The sequence below is a fragment of the Borostomias antarcticus genome (genome assembly GCF_949987555.1).
Source record: "Borostomias antarcticus genome assembly, chromosome: 17".
In the NCBI taxonomy this organism is placed as follows: domain Eukaryota; kingdom Metazoa; phylum Chordata; class Actinopteri; order Stomiiformes; family Stomiidae; genus Borostomias; species Borostomias antarcticus.
The window spans coordinates 5,866,754-5,885,020 of record NC_140250.1 but is presented as its reverse complement, the minus strand read 5'-3'; the positions used below and the strand labels follow the sequence as shown (position 1 = coordinate 5,885,020).

Sequence of the window (18,267 nt, the reverse complement as noted above, 5' to 3'; positions counted from 1 at the left end):
AAGAGATCTTCAGTGTGTGATTGGTTGAAGCAGAGTTCATTTTTAATTGATGGTACAAACACAACGCAGAATCAACGAGCTGAGCCATCGAACAGAGTCAATACGTCAATACAAAAACACCAAAAGCCAAAACTACTTTATTATTGACTCCTTGTGAAGCTTTGGGGCTCTCTTCCTGTTTGTGCCGGAAGATGATCTGAAGCTTCAGGGCATTGAAAGCTGAGAAGACAGTGACGTCTGGTGTAAACCAATGCCTCGTTGATTTAATAAACGCCTGTGTTCATTGGATCTTCTGATATTCCTGTTCACTGATTGAAGTGCACGATACCCAATGTTCCAATGTTGCCATGCCAGAAAACAGACCTATGAAGGAAGTATAAAGTTTCAGTCGTTTGAAGAATATAATGACTGATTATACAACTTCTAGTTCATCAGGTATGATCAGTCATTGAGCATATCTGGTGATTACAGCACTTCACTGCTAACCTGACACAGTCGAGATCCAGCAGGGACACAGAAACGTGGCAGCTTTTTAAATCATCTGAAGAATCAAACTGAATACGATCGAAGAAGGCCACAGACAGAACATTTTCTACACTTTGATATAAACTTTTTGTTTTTGTTTATTTTGAATCTGAGAGAGCTGAAGCAGGAGTGGAGAAGGAATGGATCCTATAGTGGAGGTTGTGGCTCTGCTGCTGGGGTTCACAGGATGGGTGTTGGTGGGGATAGGAATATGCAACCGTTACTGGAAGAGCTCCACAGTCGACGGGAGCGTCATCACCACCTCCACCATCTATGAGAACCTGTGGATGTCCTGCGCCACGGACTCCACTGGGGTCCACAACTGCCGCGAGTTTCCCTCTCTACTCGCCCTGAATGGTATGACCACGTTGTGAGAATATCGTCAGTGTACCATCCCTTTAGGCTCAACAGTAAAAAAAAATAGTTTGGATTTAGCATACATTATCTTTATTTGAGATGGTTGGTAGTGCAACTTTTTTATGATTAATTTTGTATCATCTTGTATTATTGCAATTCAGTGGATAATGATAATAATCTACAAAGCCCGCACACACTCTGAATTTGTCTGACATTAGACATTCATTTGAAATTTTGAGGAGGTAAACATTGTCTTAAAATCATGCTATAATGGTCCCTAAAACCTCACAGGTAAACAAGTCATGGTAGTTTTAATGATTATTTTCAATCATTTTAAGGTTATCAAATTCAGAGGTATTTATTTCTAAGCAGTGCAGCTGTCATGCCAAATTGTGTCTGGGCTGCCAAAATGTGTCCAGGTAAAAAGTATGATGGTCTAATAAGACTTTTTTGTTGCTCCTAGCTGGCTAGTTAGCTTGTGTGATGTCAGTATAATATTGATGTTTCTAATTCATTTGAACATAAAATACGTCTATAGAATTGAAAAATCTTGTCCACGAACACTTGGGAGCTGGTAGCTAATCCTGGGAGCTAGCTAGCTGGCTAGCTAGACCCAGCTCCCAAGTAGCTAGTGTTGTTGGATGAGAATTTTCAATTCTATAGACTACATAGATTTTTCTTTCAAACTAATGAGAAAAATCGCTGTAATATGTTTACTGACATCAGATAAGTTAGCTAGCGATCTAGGAGCAACAAAAAAAGGTCACAAAATGTTATTAGACAATCTGACTTTTTACCCAGACACATTTTAGCAGCCTGGGCACTATTTGGCATGACACAGCCGCTTCTATACGTGCCACATGTGTGTGTCCATTCATAGCATGAGATTTAAACCAATCAGCAGTCACCAATACTGTTGCACACCAGCACTAGAGGGCAGGCATGAGGAAAGCATGCTCGGCTTTACACAGCTCTATCTCAGGAAGTGTAAGGCTCTGTCCACACCAAGATATTTTATCAAACGTTTTTCGTATATAAAAATATTCCCGTCCACACAAGCATTTTTATAAAAATATCAGTATCCACATGCATACGCATAAACGCAAAATAAGCACTGCCATTGAGCATTCCACACCAGTATTCGGCGATATAATTTTAACCCTATAGCCCCGCTGGCCAATCAGACGCCAGGTAAACAAAGCTACTACCGTTCTTCCGCGTTACTGCGAAGCACAACATTTCGGCCAGTAGCAAACATGCCGCCTCGGGGAAACGATTTGACGGATAACGAGGTAGAGTTATTCCTCAACATCACTCTGGACTACAAAGTTTTAAAAAAAAAACGTACGAAAACAGAGGAAACAGCAAACAGCTGCAGTGCGCATGATCATAAAAATCTATGCGCATGATGACGTGACAAATACAAGAATCTCCGTCTATCTCGTCCCCACGTCAAAGAATAAACGGCGTTTTTAGAAATCTTCATTGTGGCCAGAGTTTTTCTAAATGTTTGTTTGCAGGGGGCAAACATTTGTTTGCGTGTGTACGAACCCCCCAAACAGAATATAAAAATCCACATTTGGCAAATAAACGTCTTGGTGTGGACAGGGCCTAAATGTCATAATTTAGAATCCTGGGAACCAGCTGAACATTTTGAGATAAAATATGTCCGTGTAGCTTAAAAACTGGGAGTGGTGACACATTAGGAAATGAGTATGAATTTGAAATTACCAACAGCCACTAGAGTGGTCTGAAAATTCTGCCATTTGTGTGTATGAGGAGCACGGTTTTGACACAGAATATTTCAAAAACTATAAATGGCATTGTTTAGATATTTTAATGTGAGTGCCAGAATGGAAATCTGAACATTTTATGAGATAAGATATGATGTTTTTCGCTTCTTGTAATTATGAGGAGTTAAGCACCTATGGTGCATAGAACCCTATTGTAATTGTTGGTTTTCTTATTATTTTCCTTGATGCCCTCATTAACTCTAGAAGTCCTCAACCAAAAATGCTGTAACTCAGCATGTCGCAACTACAGAACATGAGTAACTATGCCACAAAGACTCATCATGATTCGCCCATTGATGGCGGTATAATAAGTAATTTAGCGTACAATGCTGCCATGTCCGCCCCGGTTGACGAAAATGTATGAAACCTGGTAGATGTACGTCATTCCTCATGAGGACCCATGATCTTTGCCATGATGGATTTGGCTGCAGGCTGAAAATTTGACAAAACCTACGAATAGTTTCTTCTCATAAACCGTAAGTCCCATCGGTCTGAAATTTCATGCATATGTTTAGGGTGCATGTCTCCCTAAACGGTGTTCACAGCTAAGAGATCCAATCCAAGATGGCGGAGAAACTGGCATTTTAATATAAAAAAATGTCCAAATAAATGGGCTGCATTCAAAAATTGCATTCAAAAAATTGGGCCACAAAGTTCAAGTGCTTATAATTTTGTACAACAATAATCTATGGGAATTAAACTGACTGGATACAAAGAAGGCACTACCATGTTGCACCAGTCGAAGCATTTGTGTGACTCTAGCACTTACAGTACATGGTCAGTAGCCTACACACGCTGGTGGTAGGGGTGCAGGCGGGACAGGAGTACATTATGCAGTATGTGCAAAGCCATGCCCATTACGCTTTCATTGTATTTTCATTGATGTTATAACTCAAATGTTCTGTCATAGTATGGCCTGTTGATGGGCTTGTTGTTGCGCTCGCTCGTTGCTGCATGTACTCATTGCGGCTCTCATTTGTTGCTGCATGGGCTTGTTGCTGCGTGTGCTCATTGCTGCGTGCGCTCATTGCAGTGTGGTCGCTGCAGCGTGGTCGCTTGAAGCCTGACCCCGTATAGCCGCTTGCGGCTTTAATTTCTCTTGTAATTTTTCCTTGTAATTTAATTTGATCCATTATGTTTATTACCTATCTATTCCACTGTACCTTTCCCACTGCTACTGTACCTTTTCCACTGCTAAAACCCCAAATTTCTCCAGCTGGGATTATTAAAGTATATCAAGGTATATCAAGATAAGTCTCAGTATGCTCTCCTGAGAAGTGTATCACAATCTGAAATGTATCGCAATGTATGTTTTTACATGTTTGGCATGGCTTGGACATGCAATACATTGCGTACATCTCACAGGAGAGCATGCTGAGACTGGTAAGATTACACCCTGTGCTTCCCGTCTCAGACGCAATTCAATGCATTTACGTATGCTCCATTGACTTCCATTGTAGCCGAGTGAGAGCCTGCATAAAAACTGCAGCTAGCTCAATACTAGAACGATCAGTGAAATTATGGTCTCTATGTTTCAGGTTCATTGTAGACAGACCACAAATTGGTTTAAATGTCCAAAATAGCACACTACCCCTTTAATGTTTTTTCATGTTCTTCCTAGGTTATATCCAGGCATCGCGAGCCCTGATGATCGCCTCAATTGTCTTTGGTTCGATTGGTCTAGTGGCCACCCTGATAGGCATGCAGTGCTCTAAAGCTGCAGGAGACAACTACGTTCTCAAGGGGAGAATCGCTGGTGTCGGTGGTGTCTTTTTCTTGCTTCAAGGTGAAAGAACATTCACACATATTATACACAATTTCATAATCATAGAAATATTATCATTTCATATTAACCACTGTGTTAAGGTTATGGCTATCAGGTCATTGGCATTGTGATAAAATGATGAAATTCCTTTCTCTTACTCTTAAAAAGGCCTTTGCACTATGATCTCTGTGTCTTGGTACGCCTTCAACATCACCCACGACTTCTTTGATCCATTCTTTCCTGGGACAAAGTAAGTGTGATGGAGTTTATGGTACACTCTCTACTGTGTTTGGGACCACAAAGCTACAGGCATATATGGTTTATATAGTCTTCAGTCTCTAGTACAGACACACTACGGTATTTAAACATCCTGTGCTGCGCGGTGTGTGTGTGTGTTACAGGTATGAGATTGGAGAGGGACTGTACATTGGCTGGTGCTCTGCTGTACTTGCTATCTGTGGAGGGGCGTGCCTGACCTGCTCCTGCAAGATGGGCACCAAAGAGAAATAGTAAGTGGACTTTGTGTGTGTGTGTGTGTGTGTGTGTGTGTGTGTGTGTGTGTGTGTGTGTGTGTGTGTGTGTGTGAGTGTGCGTGCGTGCGTGTGTGTGAAGTTTGGTTAATCTCTTCCTCTCCTCCTCTCCCTCAGTCCGTACCCTTACCATCCCAGGGGTACCGTCTACTCCGCACCCGCCCCAACTCGGAGTCAAGCTGCCAGCACCTACGGCCGAAACGCATATGTGTGAGGAACAAAAGCACCTTGTGGGTTACCTTCATCCATCATTATCTGAATGTACATGTGGAAGCAGTATTCCCACACAGGCGAAGCCAAGTCACACTTTTATTGGAGATGCTCCATTGAAGTAGGCTTAACTTTTGTCAGTTCTGAGGTTTGTAGACCTAGGGGATATGAAAGCTCTATTGAATACTGTACTAATCAAAAATATTGATTTGGTAGAACTGAAGACTGTCAAGATTATTTGCTGATGCACCTCAAGGAAATGCACAGTGAACAAAGCTGTTTTATGATTGTTGTTATCTTGTCATTGTGGTGGGAATCAGGCTACTGTACCTTGACAATCAGGTAATGTGTGTTTGAAGAAACACATTTCATAGGGGAAGGTCAAAAGCAGAAGATTTAGATCTGATTTTATTGATGTTTGTGTTATTGAGATGTTCTGTATTGTATTGTGTTAATAGTTTTATACAAGTAAGAGAAATGATGGGCCTATGTGAATCCTCTGATGAATAGGTGAATTCTGAAGCTTGTTTTTTTTTTTTTAATATACAACAGCGCACAATACAATTCTTTATAGCTAAAATTCACTATTCCTATTGTTGTTTGTTGTGTTAGGGTTATATATATATATATATATATATATATATATATATATATAACCCTAATCTCTCTCTCTCTCTCTATATATATATATATATATATATATATATATATATGATTGATGTTATTGCATATGATATATTACTGTATATGATATCATTGTTAAGCGGAGTAGCCACTTCTATTGACATCTGTGTCCATCCGTGTGTCTGTTCGTAGCATGAGATTTAGGCCAATCAGGAGTCACCAATACCGTTGCACTAGAGGGCCAGCGCTAGAGGGTATGGCTGACTTCAGACTTCATCTCAAGAAGTGTAAATGTCCCAGCTTAGATATTTACACCGTAGGAATCCTGGGAATTAGGTGAACATTTCGTGATATAATATGTCCATGTAGCTTCAAAACTGTGAGTAGTGACAAGTTGGAAAACGGGTATAAATTTGAAATTACCAACTGCCATTAGAGTGGAGCTCTGAACATTCTGCCATTCGTGTCAATGGGGAGCATGGTTTTCAAACAACACTGAATATTTCAAAAACTATAACTGGTATTGCTTTAGATATTTGAATGTGAGTGAAAGCATGGCAATCTGAACATTGTGGTGTATAATATGTGAAAGTATTGTGAAAATTGTAGAAGTAGCTTTTGTTTGCAAAATGTGTGGATATTTTCTAATCACCAACTGACTCAGACCCAGTTTGTTGTTCCGAACAAGAGTGTTTCATGTCTGCAAGTAGTTTGATATTGTCAATCATTTCCCTTTTATGATAGATGGTGAGTGGAGGGCAAAATGCCACCAGAAAAAAAGAAGACAAAATGGACATTAGAATTTTTTTGGGTCAAAGCAGCAGAAAGGCAGGATCAGGAGAGGCAGGAGATGCATCAGGGTTACAGGTGAGATTATAGTCTGACTCAACAGATGTAGGTTTTATGGATAAACCTTGTCATTCGTTGTCACATTGCCCATTAGTGGCAACGGAAATTAATCTGATTCGGCCACCACCCAGATTCAATCCAGACTAAGTGAAACAATTACAACCCAGTGTGTCCCTACCAAAGCTCAAATCAAACCTACGCCCCTGTGTACCAATCACAAAACTGTCTACAAGTGCGGGGTGTTGAGGGTGTATCCAGAACCAGAGTAGACCTGGAGATAGTTTGCTCTAGCAATATTGCTGTGTGAACACGATTCGAGCTAGGTCCAAGTGCAACATTGTAACATATTATTCCCTGAATCTGAAAAAATTCAGGTATGAAATTGGCCTAACTGAACATTCCATCATTCATTTTGTTATGTATTAGGGATATATTGTTATAGGGCAACCACTAGGTGCCGACCCATCATTGTTAACGGTGCATTCCCATGTAACCTGTTGTTGAGAACCAGCCATGTGTCAGCGTCGCTCCATGAGTCTGTGTAAAATTGTTTGCACATAGACATGTGAGTAGCTTACATAATATAAACTGACGAGGTGTGAAGTCCTGAAACTTTCCTTCACCCGTTGGGGATGAATGTTGCCTTGTGAGTTAAGTTTTGACGATAAAGTACATCCACGCTGTGTGGAAGCTAGCTAGCTGGCGGGACTCTGTGTTAGAAGCTCTGACTCTGACGAATCAACTTTGCAAGGCAGACACATCATGGCTGGTATTATCGGACATATGGATTTTGGTGAATCCGGTGAGCAGTGGGCAACATATTTTGAACGTTTCGAACATTATATCCTGGCTAATGAGAGGGATGCTAAGAAAGTGCCGGTACTGGTTAGTGTGATTGGGATCTAAAACGTATGGATTACTGCACAGTCTCATTGCCCCTGCAAAGCCTGGGAAGATGGAGTATAAAAGCATTGTGGAAGTATCTTATTGCAGGCCGATTTCGCCCCCAAACCCCTAGTGATCGCAGACAAGTTCCGCTTCCACAAACGGAATCAGGTGGACGGAGAGTCGGTGGCACACTGGCACAGTATAGGCTATACAGTACATATGTGGCGGTACAAAATGGACTTTGCGCATTTAGAGAATGTACTACGTGACAGATTCATTTGCGGGTTAAATAGCGAAGCTGTTCAGAAGCGTGAAAGCAGTTTTTCTGTAAGCATTGGCACTTTTTTATCTTCTCCTGCGTCTCTTCCACGTGGGGTTCCCCAAGGTTCCATCCTTGGGCCTCTCCTTTTCACCCTTTATTTTCTTCCCCGAGGGTCTATTATTAAAAAACATGGCATATCGTTCCATTTTTACGCAGACGACTCTCAAGTATACCTGCCTCTGAAACGTAATGACCCCAACTCTATAACTCCTTTGTTGGAGTGTCTTAAGGACATGAAATCTTGGCTGTCTTTGAATTTTTAAAACCTCAATGAGAGTAAAACTCAGGTCATTATGTTTGGACCCAGTGGTCCTGGTACTGCAGCCCCTGATCTGGGCCCCCTTAACTCATCTGTCAAACCCATAGTAACCAACCTGGGTGTGAAAATTGATGCCAAGTTGAAGCTGGATAAACAGATAAACTATGTAGTAAAAACAGCTTTTTCCAATTGAGACAACTCTGGAACGAGTTGCCCCCCCATGTTAGGTTAGCCCCTACCCTGCCTGTGTTTAAATCCTGCCTTAAAACACATTGTTTCTCCCTGGTGTTTTAATACCGAGTATTGAGCCACATGTTTTTCACATATTGTCTTATTGTTCTTTCTTATTTGTCCTGTATTTGCTACTGTGTTTCTGTGTTTGTGATGGATGTAAAGCACTTTGGTCAACCCTGTTGTTTTTAAATGTGCTCTATAAATAAAGTTGGATTGGATTGAAGTTGGAGAAGCGCCTTTTGACAGAGGGAGATCTTACCTTTCAGAAAGCAGTAAATGATGTTGTGTCGACAGAAACGTTGGCGCATGATGTGCAACAGAGCGGATCGCTTAAGGTGAACGTGTCGGCGGTGCGGGAAAGTAAATCATACTGATGACTGCTGGTATAAGGATAGAGACTTCCATCAATGTGGGAGAAAAGGGAACATCCGGTGCCTGTGTAATAAGTCTAAAAACAACTTAGAGAGCGAGAGAAAACAGAAGGAGGGAAAACCAGAGTTTAAAGGTAAGCCCAGCAGGGCAGCCTACACTCGTTAGCATTAGCATTCTCCTCGCCCCCCCCCCCCCCCCCTCGAATATAGGCCGAACTGCTAGGATGTTTATTAGCTACAGTGCAGTCCGGTAGCCATCCTGGCTAGCTAGTGAAACTAGTTTGCTACACTATGAAAGTTCTCTGAGACGTGCTCCTGCAGCCTACTGATGTCGTGCTGAAAACATACACAGGCGGGCCTCTCACACCTGAAGGGGTCATCAAAATGCAAGTAAGTCTAAATAATCAAACTGCTGATTTACCCTTGTATGTAGTGAAAGTAGATGCACCCTCACTGTTTGGTAGAGAGTGTCTGAGAGCCATTAGGCTGAACTGGAAGGACTTAAAGACTGTGTATGCAGTACAGCTAGGAGAGAAAGGCAGCTTAGAAAGGGTGTTAAAGAGACATTCTGCTGTTTTCTCTGAGGAGCTTGGCACAATTAAAGGGATTAAAGCCAGAGTGACTCTTAAACCTGACAGTGTACCCAGGTTCTGCCCACCATGTAATGTGCCATATGCTCTTAGGTAGGCTAGAAATAATAGGCCACAAAGGACACATTCAAGATGGCACAACAAAAAATGGCCCAGCTGATAAGAGTATGAATAACATGGCCAAACCGTGGTGGCCTGCTACCCAATGCACCAATTCCCCTTCGCTTGTTTGTGTGTGATGACAGACAGCAGGCGTATCCATGTGGAAATCATCCAATTACGCACAGCTATTGGTTAATGCAAATTATGGTATATAATGATCCGGGGGTAGTTGCACACATTTGATGGGGATGAACTACTTTATCATACTGGATGTTCATGCAGATGTGGGATGGTTGCAGAATAATCATGGTCATGATGTTAAACTTAATTAAACTTTATTTATTTCAGACATGAACTGCAGCTCAAATTGCTTTATATACAGAGCCTACAACAAGTGGTAAAGTAGGAGGCAGTAGGCCTTCATCAAATAGTGAGAAAATATTAGAGCAGCATCAAAATTAAAATTTAAGCCACCTTGGGTTCTGTGAAAGGTGCTACAGTATATAAATCCACTTCATTCTTATTATAAAAGCAGTATTAGTCCATTCTGAGAGGGATATAGCCTATGGCAAAATATTTAAAACATGTGTAATCATATTACATAGAGGAGAGATTTTCAAGTTTTCCCCAATTGTAAACACTTAAGGGTGCATCAAAGAAAGGAAAAAGGGGGAAACACAAGAAGACAGTGCACATTGTATTGTATCTCCTTTTGCCTGACACGGCTGGATCTGCAAGCGTTTGGTCGCTAAGAAGGTGTTAAGAACACCTCAGACCCTACTTACAAAACCTTCTTAATGAAAGATCGTTTTAGGCTAAGAAGTAATCTGGGAAACACATTTTCTTCTTACGGGAGCCTTAAAGGAAAATGCTCGTTTTTGACAACCTGGACCTTATTTACGACATATTATAAGAAGTTTGACTCACCCAGATCACTTTTGTGTTGTTCGGAGGCCTGTAGAAGAAATTTAAAATCCAGCGCGAGCCAGTATATCCATGTAATGGCGGCGCACGGGGCAAAGGGAATGCAGTTTCTCAAAATCCATTTTCGGCCTTGTTGCTGACGAATGACGACGACAATATTCTCGGCACCAACTACGATCGTAGCGCAGAGAATGTGAGCCGGAGAATAGCAGGCTGCGCGCTGGCCTGTGCGCATGCGTGCTGGAGCAAGTGGGGGAGAGGCTTGTAAAGATCATATTACAGAGGCTACAGACCACGTATTTGAAAACCGAAAGAATGGCTCGCGTAGAGGAATATCAACTGTCGATTCATGCAATCTGATTGATGAAAACAACCGTTTAGCGGCCGAAAATGGATTTTGAGAAACTGCATTCCCTATGCCCCGTGCGCCGCCATTACATGGATATACTGGCTCGCGCTGGATTTTAAATTTCTTCTACAGGCCTCCGAACAACACAAAAGTGATCTGGGTGAGTCAAACTTCTTATAATATGTCGTAAATAAGGTCCAGGTTGTCAAAAACGAGCATTTTCCTTTAAGAAGGGTCTAAGAAGCTTCTTAGCGCTAAGAAGCTAACCAGCTGACCTCATTGAGATATGGAATCTCTTTGTTTTCAGACATGAATGTCTGAAATGTTTGTTGTTTTCGACTTTGAACGATTACAACTACTAAAGGCGATCGGCTATTTTAATAACACATCGCTCCCTATAAACTATGAAAATCATTTGATGTGAACTCAACATTGCAATGGCTGGATCAACGCATCCCTATTTTAGGGCTATTGACTATTTTAATGGCATTAACACATAGCTCCCTATAAACCATGAATGGCAATCGAATTTAGTATATGGGCGTAACTTAAATGATGTGCGATCATCAAAATATAGCCTATACGTGCAGCAGAAAATAGGCATTCTGTCTATTCATTCAAATACTGTCATCATTTTTGTATTTGTTTTTTTAATATTTAGAGGATATGACCAATTATAAGATATCTAATGTATCCAACGTGCCAAGCAATCAAATAGATCTATTCCTGGCTTGGCCTAGAATGGCGTGGTCTACTAAATCTCTCCATGAGTATGTGTAAAATTGTTTGCACATACTGTAGACATCTAAGCAAGTAGATAATTCAGACAAAAAAATACAAATAACAGCAGCAGTTATAACGTGTGTTTGTTCATAGCATTAGATTTAGACCAATCAGAAATGGCCACTACCGTTGCACACCAGCACTAAAGGGCAGATGAGATTTCTATTAAACCAACCGCTTACTTCATCACATGGGTGTGATTTTTATTAATCATCTTAATGCAATGACACAATACATTGAAATGGGGCATTGAAAACAGAGAACACAATGACGTCTGAAGTAAGTCAACGCCTCAATTTAATAAACGCCTGTGTTCATTGTGATCTTCTGTTAGTCCTCTTCACTGATTGAAGTGCACAATACCCAATAATCCAATGTTTCCATGACAGTAAACAGACTTATGAAGGCAGTATAAAGTTTCAGTCAATTGAAGTTCTTCTAGTTCATCAGGTATGGTCAGTCATTGAGTATATCTGGTGATTACAGCATTTTACTGAGATCCAGCAGGGACACAGCAACGTGGCAGCTTTTTAAATCATTATCTGAAGAATCAAAGTGAATCCAATCGAATTAGGCCACAGCCAGAAAAGGTTCTACACTTTGATATAGACTTTTAGTCTGTTTATTTTGAATCTGAGAGATTTGAAGCAGTAGTGAAGGAGGAATGGATCCTATAGTGGAGGTTGTGGCTCTGCTACTGGGGTTCTTGGGATGGGTGATGGTGGGGATAGGAATATCCAACCGTTTCTGGAAGAGCTCCTCCGTCAATGGTAATGTTATCACTGCCTCCACCATCTATGAGAACCTGTGGATGGCCTGCTCCACGGACGCCACTGGGGTCCACAACTGCCGAGAGTTTTCCTCGCTACTCTCCCTGAATGGTATGACCATGTTATGAGAATATTGTCAGTGTACCATCCCTTTAGGCTCAACAGAAAATGTTTGTAGTTTGGATTTAGCATACATTATATTTTTTGGAGAAGGTTGGTAGTGCAACTTTTTATGATACATTTTGTTGCAATTCAGTGGATAATGATAATCTACAAAACACGCACACACTCTGAATTTGTCTGACATTTGACATTCATTTGAAATTTTGAGGCAGGAAACACCGTCTTAAAATCATGCTATCAACGGTCCCTAAAACCTCACAGGTAAACAAGTCATGGTAGTTTTAGTGAATATTTTATTGTCATCAAATTGAGAGGTAATTATTTCCAAGCATTGCAGCTGTCATGCCAAATAGTGTCCGGGCTGCCAAAATGTGTCCGGGTAAAAAGTCTGATTGTCTAATAACCTTTTTTTCGCTCCTAGCTTGTTAGCTAACATGTGTTATGTCAGTAAACATATAATATCGACATTTCTAATTCATTTCAACAGAAAAGACATCTATAGAATTGAAAAATCTCATCCACTAACATAGCTACTTGTGAGCTGGTAGCTACAGTAACACTGGGAGGTAGCTAGCTGGCTAGCTAGACCCAGCTACCAAGTAGCTATCTTTCATGGATGATCATTTTCAATTCTATAGGACTATAGATTTTTCTTTCTAATTAATTAGAAACATTGATATATATTAACTGACATCAGACAAGTTAGGTAGCGAGCTAGGAGCAAAAAAAAAAAGGTAATGAAATGTTATTAGACAATCTGACTTTTTACCCAGACACATTTTAGCAGCCTGGGCACTATTTGGCATGGCACAGCCGCTTCTATACGTGACACGTGTGTCCGTGTGTGTCCATTCATAGCATGAGATTTCGACCAATCAGGAGTCACCAATACTGTTGCACACCTGCATTAGAGAGGAAGGAAAGCATGGCTTGCTTTACACAGCTCTATCTCAGGAAGTGTAAATGTCATAACTTAGACATTTACACCTTAGGAATCCTGAGAACCAGATGAACATTGAGATGTAATATGTCTGAGTATCTTACAAACTGTAGGAGTGGTGACACGTTAGGAAATGAGTAAGAATTTTAAATTACCAACTGCTACTAGAGTCTTCTGAACATTCCGCCATTCATATGACTGGGGAGCATAGTTTTCGAACAACACATTTCCCACTGCTGCTGTATCTTTTCCACTGCTGAAACCCCAGATTTCCCCCATGGGGATTATTAAAGTAGGCTATATATTATAATGATATACTTTAATAATCCCTGTGGGGAAATTTGGGGTTTCAGCAGTGTACAGCAGCAGTGGGAAAAGTACAGTGGAATAGATAGAGAATATACATAGATAGTATATATAATAGATTAAATTAAATTACAAGAAAGTTACAATAAAAATAATGAGATTAAAATCTGAAATCCTGCAAGAAGCTTGGAAAGCATTTACCACAGGACTACTAAAATGACACACAGTGTACCAAACCGAATTTTGCATTCTATGGGAGGCCACACAAAATACCACCTTCTTTTAAAAACAAGAAATTCATATTTTGGTCCATGAATCAATAAAGGTTTGTATTTTTTATTTCACACAGTTCCTCAGATTCTCTTCAGACTGCCAACCATGGACAGTTACTGTTGTTTTTATTCTTAAAGTCGCACAGAAATGAAAAAAGCGTTCTGTCCCATTTTGGTTCACATAATAGTACACATAGTGTTCACCTATTCAACGATGTATGACAAAAACATTTACAAAATTCTACTTTTGTTGTAATCTTATATCAAAGTATATAATTTCTTACTTCCTGGAAAACGGTAGGTCACGTGCAATTACGACACCAGGTACCTTAGATTTTACGCCAATAATCTCACAACATCCACCCTGTCAATCAAAACGTCAACAACTCTGCAGCCTCAAGTGTTGAATATTCCACCCGCTTGATAACGTTCCAATGAAATTCATCTAAACGTATGTCCCGCCCTTGCAGCCCATTTCAGGCGGAAATACGTCAAAGTACGGAAGCAAGATGTTCTCCAACTTCCCTTTCTGCGCGACTTTAAAATTTGTATATACAGTAGGACCCCACTTATCCGAACCCAACGGGACCGAAGGTCGTTCGTATCTCTGAAATGTCCGGATGACTGAAACTTATGTTAAAATGCACCAAATTCAATAAGTGGTATACTTGTTTCATATAGACTCATAATAGACCAATAAATACCCTTAATTACTTGTGAAAATGCATCAAAATTGCAATCAAATAGCCAACTAAACTCATATAGCCTAGCCTACAATAGACCTACAGTAGCCTATAATACAAATAAACGAATGTCCACTTGAGTGCGTGCTTTGATCAAATACAGTACTTTATTCTCAAATGAGGCGTACGCTACATCGATAGGCTACTGTATTCGCAGAACCAAATGGTATAGCCTAAAAACAACCCAACATTAGAACAATTAGAGCAAATGATAATCAATAAATAAATAAATGAAATGACAGACAAGTTGTTGTGTCTTAGGCTATTGTAGCCTAAAAGAAAGTCTCTAAAACAACCGATGTAGGCTAACGTGGCCTAGGCTGTAGGCTATTATTTAACAAATACAGTAGGTCTAGTAGGCTAATCCACATGCCCACAACACGTCTGTGTTCCTGAAGTCCATTAACTGGGAACGAAAAATGACTCGTTGCTCCTCTGCTTCAGGTTGCTGACGCGCTTTCTGGCTACCATGCAGCTCTCGCGCAGCAGACTCGTTTGCGTTTTATGCTCGACATTAGAGTAACAAAGAAATTAAACGTGACAGTAGGCTACAGCCTACAGGCAACATACAGTTCTGTTTTTATTCACAGTAGGATACAGTACTGTAATGAAAATCCCACCAGTAACCAGATAGCAGGCAAAAAAAAAAGAAAAGTTTTTTAAGCCTGTCCGGTAGACCGGGAGGTTCGGATCTCTGAAGTTCGGATGAGTGGGGTCCTACTGTATAGGCTAATATGTGTAAGTAGCCTACTGTGAAAATTGTGGTGGTAGTTTACAAAATGTATGCATATTTTCACATCACCAACTGCCACCACTCTAGGCTAAACATTCCATCTTTTATTTTAATGGGATAAAAACTGAAAAAAAAAAACGCCAGCGCTTCTAGACGTGATGTGTTTCCATGTGTGTGTGTTCGTAGTATAAGATATAGACCAACCAGGAGTAGCCAATACTGTCGCACACCAACAGCTTACTTCACCACCTGGGTGTGATAAAAAAAAATCAAAAAAAATCACAATGATTCATTATTCAATCAATCAGCTTTATTTGTATAGCGCATTTCATACCCAGAGGCAACACAGTGCGCTTTACAGACATTCTTGTATGATACATTTTGTTGTTCCCAGGTTATATCCAGGCATCTCGAGCCCTGATGATGGCCTCAGTCGTCTTTGGTATGATTGGTCTAGTGGCCACCCTGATAGGCATTCAGTGCTCCAAAGCTGTCGGAGACAACTACGTTCTCAAGGGGAGAATCACTGGTGTCGGGGGTGTCTTTTTCTTGCTTCAAGGTAAAAGAACATTCACACACACGTAGGCTATTACACACAATTTCATAATCGTGTAAAGATTCTAATTTCATTTATACAACGTTTAGTTCTGGTTCTTGATTCTGATTGTCTGGAAGCCGTGTTAAAATACTTTTTATACAAAGGTTAGTTCTGGTTCTTGATTCTGATTGGCTGGAAGCCGTGTTTAAATACTTTTTATACAATGGTTAGTTCTGGTTCTTGATTCTGATTGGCTGGAAGCCGTGTTAAAACTCTGCTTCGCGTCGTGCCTTACAACGCCCCCTAGCTGTTATAAAATCACTATAACACACGGCCTCGAGTGGTTTATTGCTTAAATTAACCACTGTGTTAAGGTTATGGCTAACTGGTCATTGGCATTGTGATAAAATGATGAAATTCCTTTCTCTTACTCTTAACAAGGCCTTTGCACTATGATCTCTGTGTCTTGGTACGCCTTCAGCATCACCCACGACTTCTTTGATCCATTCTTTCCTGGGGCAAAGTAAGTGTGACAGAGTTAATGGTACACTACCGCCCTCTACTGGGGGCCATAGAGCTACAGGCATACAGTTACAGTAAACCATGTGAGATGTCCTTAAGTGCACACTTTCATCTTTAATTTGAGGGTATTTTCATCCAAATCAGGTGAACGGTGTGGGAATTACAAACAAGTTTATACATGCCCCCCCCCCTTTCTAAGGGACGAAAAGTTGGACAATTGGCTGCTCAGCTGTTCCATCGCCACGTGTGTTATTCCCTCATTATTTCATTTACCAGGAGCAGATAAAAGGTCTAGAATTAATTTGAAGTGTGGTACTTGCATTTGGAATCTGTTGCTGTCAACTCTCAATATGAAATCCAAAGAGCTATCAATATCAGAGAAGCAAGCCATCATTAGGCTGAGAAATCATAACAAACCCATCAGAGAGACAGCAAAAATATTAGGTGTGGCCAAATCAACTGTTTGGTACATCCTTAAAAAAGTCTAACTCTGTCCAAACTCTGATGAGCTCAGCAACACCAAAAGACCTGGAAGACTATGGAAAACAACTGTGGTGGATGACAGAATAATTATTTCCCTGGTGAAGAAAGACCCTTTCGCAACAGTTGGCCAGATCAAGAACACTCCTCAGGAGGTAGGTGTGTCTGTGTCAAAGTCAACATTCAAGAGACTTCACCAGAGTAAATACAGAGGGTTCACCCCAAGATATAAACCCTTGGTGAGCCTCAAAAACAGGAAGACCAGATTAATTTGCCAAAACACATCTAAAAAACCCTGTATAGTTCTGGAACAACATGGACAGATGAGACAAAGATTATCTTTGTACCAGAATGACGGGAAGGGAAGAGTATGGAGAAGGAAAGGAACTGCTCATGATCCAAAGCATACAGTACCACCTCATCAGTGAAGTATGATGGTGGTAGTGTTATGGCGTAGGCATGTATGGCTGCCAATGGAACTGGTTCCCTTGTATTTATTGGTGATGTGAATGCTGACAAAAGCTGCAGGATGAATTCGGAAGTGTTTCGGGCAATATTATCTGCTCATATTCAGCCAAATGCTTCAGAACTTATTGGACGGTGCTTCATAGTGCAGATAGACGATGACCCGAAGCATACTGCAAAAGCAACCAAAGAGTTTTTTAAGGCAAAGAAGTGGAATGTTCTGCAATGGCCAAGTCACCTGATCTGAATCCAATTGAGCATGCATTTCACTTGCTGAAAACCAAACTGAAGGAAAACCTCCCAAAGAACAAGCAGGAACTGAAGACAGTTGCAGTAGAGGCCTGGCAGAGCATCACCAGGGACGAAACCCAGCGTCTGGTGATGTCTATGGGTTCCAGACTCCATGCTGTCATTGACTGCAAATGATTTGCAACCAAATATTAAAAATTACAATTTGATTTATGATTATGTTAGTTTGTCCAATTACCTTTGGTCCCTTAGAAAGAGGGGTACCACATATAAAATGTGTTGTAATTCCTACACCATTCACCTGATTTGGATGTAAATACCCTCAAATTAAAGCTGAAAGTCTGCACTTAAAGCATATATTGAATGTTTGATTTCAAATCAGTCGTGGTGTACAGATCCGAAATGATGAAAATTGTGTCAATGTCCAAATATGTATGGACCTAACTGTATATGGTTTATACAGTCTTCAGTCTCTAGTAGACATACTACAGTATTTAAACATACTGTGCTGTGTGTGTTACAGGTATGAGATTGGAGAGGGACTGTACATCGGCTGGTGCTCTGCTGTACTTGCCATCGCTGGAGGGGCGTGCCTGACCTGCTCCTGCAAGATGGGCACCGGAGACAAACAGTGAGTTGAATGTGTGTGTG

The 18,267-nt window shown here is 40.7% G+C and overlaps 2 protein-coding genes across 2 annotated transcripts; both read left to right on the top strand.

Annotated features, from left to right (window-relative positions):
• Nucleotides 1–665: 665 nt before the first annotated feature.
• On the top strand, nt 666–5,184 carry LOC311320569 (claudin-15-like; the record flags this gene model as incomplete). The annotated part of the gene is made up of 5 exons (XM_084452349.1): nt 666–882; nt 4,297–4,461; nt 4,609–4,690; nt 4,842–4,949; nt 5,088–5,184. 5 exons carry the CDS (start codon nt 666–668, stop codon nt 5,182–5,184), a joined length of 669 nt encoding a protein of 222 aa, XP_084308475.1.
• Nucleotides 5,185–12,139: 6,955 nt separating this feature from the next.
• Nucleotides 12,140–18,251, top strand: LOC311320008 (claudin-15-like; the record flags this gene model as incomplete). The annotated part of the gene is made up of 4 exons (XM_084451642.1): nt 12,140–12,356; nt 15,757–15,921; nt 16,342–16,423; nt 18,140–18,251. The coding sequence occupies 4 exons, from the start codon at nt 12,140–12,142 to the stop codon at nt 18,249–18,251; spliced, it is 576 nt and encodes a 191-aa protein (XP_084307768.1).
• Nucleotides 18,252–18,267: the final 16 nt, after the last annotated feature.